General features: G+C 37.9%; 1 protein-coding gene across 1 annotated transcript; it reads right to left on the reverse strand.

Moving 5' to 3' along the window:
- Positions 1-886: 886 nt before the first annotated feature.
- On the reverse strand, positions 887-1,810 carry LOC310997290 (odorant receptor 131-2-like; the record flags this gene model as incomplete). The annotated part of the gene is made up of 1 exon (XM_083986966.1): positions 887-1,810. One exon carries the CDS (start codon positions 1,808-1,810, stop codon positions 887-889), a length of 924 nt encoding a protein of 307 aa, XP_083843092.1.
- Positions 1,811-2,765: the final 955 nt, after the last annotated feature.

Genomic DNA, 2,765 nt, shown 5'->3' on the forward strand with positions numbered 1-2,765 from the left:
GAAAATCTGATGTTTAAAAATGTCACTCTTACATTGACTGCAGTTGTTCCCATGAGAGCAGATTTCAAAATGTTCTCAAAAATTCAGTTTTTGAGATAAAATTCTGATATTTGCCAAACTTCATCAACCAAGACTTCAAAATATTCTCAATTTTTTTCAGGAAGATTGAAAATGTATTAAGCAAAAATTGGATGGTATATGTTTACAGTACTGTTTACAGTCAAACGTTTTCATGCACTGTAGGCTCAATTTTTGAACAATCAAAAATCTGAGAAACAAGTTTTGTTGAGGACAGTCTGAAGATGCTCTCTGGCAAGTTTGGTGACAATTGAGCAAAGATTGTGGGAGGAGATTTTATAAGTTTTACAGTTATTGAAAAAAAAAGAGTGATGGACTTAATAATTTGTAATAAGTTGAATTGGACAAAAGTTTCAGCAGTATTGGGGCTACAGTTTGGTGAAAATTGCAAAACTGTAGCATCTACCATTGGTTTGGTAACAATCTTCAAAGTTTTTAAATGTAAATGCTTATTGTGCCCCCCCTAGGAGGGGGGGGGGGGGGGGGGGGGGGGGGTCACATGTCCTTGGAGTTGGGTAAATCAGGCAAGGGGGCCGGACATTTATGTAAAGTTTGGTGAGTTTTCACCCATGGGAAGTAGGATTTTCTCGGAAGAAGAAGAAAGAAAGAATTCCTCAGAATACAATAAGTGTCCTGGCAGCTTAGTTGCCTGGACCCTAATTAATAAAAAAAATTGACTAACAACAATAATATAGAATACTTTTTTTGAGAGGAAAGTAATGCCCAGCTTCACCAGATGCAACAGCAAGATTTTACAAGCCTTATAAGCTGAAACACTGTCGGCTGAACCGTGATCTGAGGCGAGACCTCAGCCTTTTCTAACATGACTTATTGTCAGTCGACAGCACAGATGGTAAAAGAGAACGGGCCTGATGGTCTGATCTCTGATCCCATAGATGAGAGAAGTCAGACATCTGGGGAGGATATAGATGAACACATAAACAACACTCTTGATACGTAAAATAGTTACCCTATCCAGGATTGTTGAGAGGTAATGAACAATAGCAGAATGCATTGTTGAGAAGAGACTGAGGCCCAGCTGTGCTAGATGCAGGAGCAGTGTGTTACGAGCCTTTTGAGATGAATCTTTGTCGGTAGAGGCTGACCTGGCTGCTATCATCACACCAATATATGAGGAGATTATTGCCACAGCAGCAAATAAAAACACAAAATAAGTGTAAACCTGGTCATAAAGATAAGTTATTGGCTCATCCAGCAGGAGTATGTTTGAGCAAATATCGGTCATCTGCAGGTTTTCCAGGTCTTTAAATTGGAAAATTGACAATAAAACAACTCTAGTAAGGATATTTAGTAAACTAATGGTCCAAACCACAATTATAGCTAAAGCAGTGTTTTTGATAGTGATGATGGCAGCATGCCTTAGTGGGTAGCACACAGCTACACACCTCTCCAGTGACATAACCACCAGTGTGAGAGGAGAGATTTCATCTGTAAGCTTTGAGAACATAACAAGAACACAACACACAGGATATGTTAATATTATCCTACAAGCAGCAATTATATACATTAACTCGCCAAATGCCAACAGAGCTGTGTCTGCAAAAAGGAGATTATACAGAAGAATGTAACGTGAGGTCTCTCTAAACACCAGTTTACTCCTCAGGGTGAAAAGCATAATGCAGTTGATAAAGAGAAAGACACAGCATGGCATTCCAATCAGAATGGCAATCAAGACTCTTTCCAATAACCTCTCATCTTGTTGACTAGACATGTTACTATCACTTATATTAAGACCCTGAGATTGGTTTTCATATGACATTTTATAAAACATTTCAGACCAAAAATAAACATGAGCCTATTGGTGTAATTAAAACACAACAGTGTATCAATTTTGTGTAGTTTGGATTCCTAAAACAGTGAATACAGGTCAGCACTAGAGTACAGATACCTGTTAGATTTGCAAACCTGAAGATTATTCACATACACATTCCCTGCGCTGACAGTTATCAGGTTAGAGGCCATGACTAATTTCATGTGAGCAGAACTGTTCTGCAAATCTCACCTGTCCTCACACACTATATCTTAGCTCAGTTTTCCCGCCCACTTCATGACACTAGGTGGACATCCAATAATCTTGTTCATGACATATTTCCAGTGTTGGAAATAGCATCTGAATTTGTCTCGCTTGAATGTGGTGTTGTTTTTGGATTAGGGTTAGGGATGTGAAAAGCATCCAGTATTTGTATTTGTATTCAGATACAATTTAAAATAGGTGTAAAAATCTAATTTAGGATAGTAAAAATAAGTATTCTTTAATTAACCATTATAATAACAGGGTTTCCGCTACATGCACAATTGATCATGGCGCACCGCCACGGCAAAATAAAAGCTGCCACACCTTACCTTACTAGATCAACTAAAGTAAAGTTTTTTAAACGTTTAAAGTTTTTAACTAGGAAAAACATTGAACCCTATGACAATTTATTTTTAGTTTTTTCTGTTTCCAAAATTGGAATTATAACATGCACAAGACAACTGGATGTCCACATAAGTGTCATGAAGTGGGCGGGAAAACTGAGCTAAGATATAGTGTGTGAGGACAGGTAAGACTTGCAGAACAGTTCTGCTCAAATGAAATTAGCCATGGCCTCTAACCTGATAACTGTCAGCACAGGGAAAATATTCATGAATCATTTTCTGTTATGCAAGCAAATGTAACAGGTACC

This window comes from Trachurus trachurus, assembly GCF_905171665.1.
Source record: "Trachurus trachurus genome assembly, chromosome: 14".
NCBI lineage: Eukaryota > Metazoa > Chordata > Actinopteri > Carangiformes > Carangidae > Trachurus > Trachurus trachurus.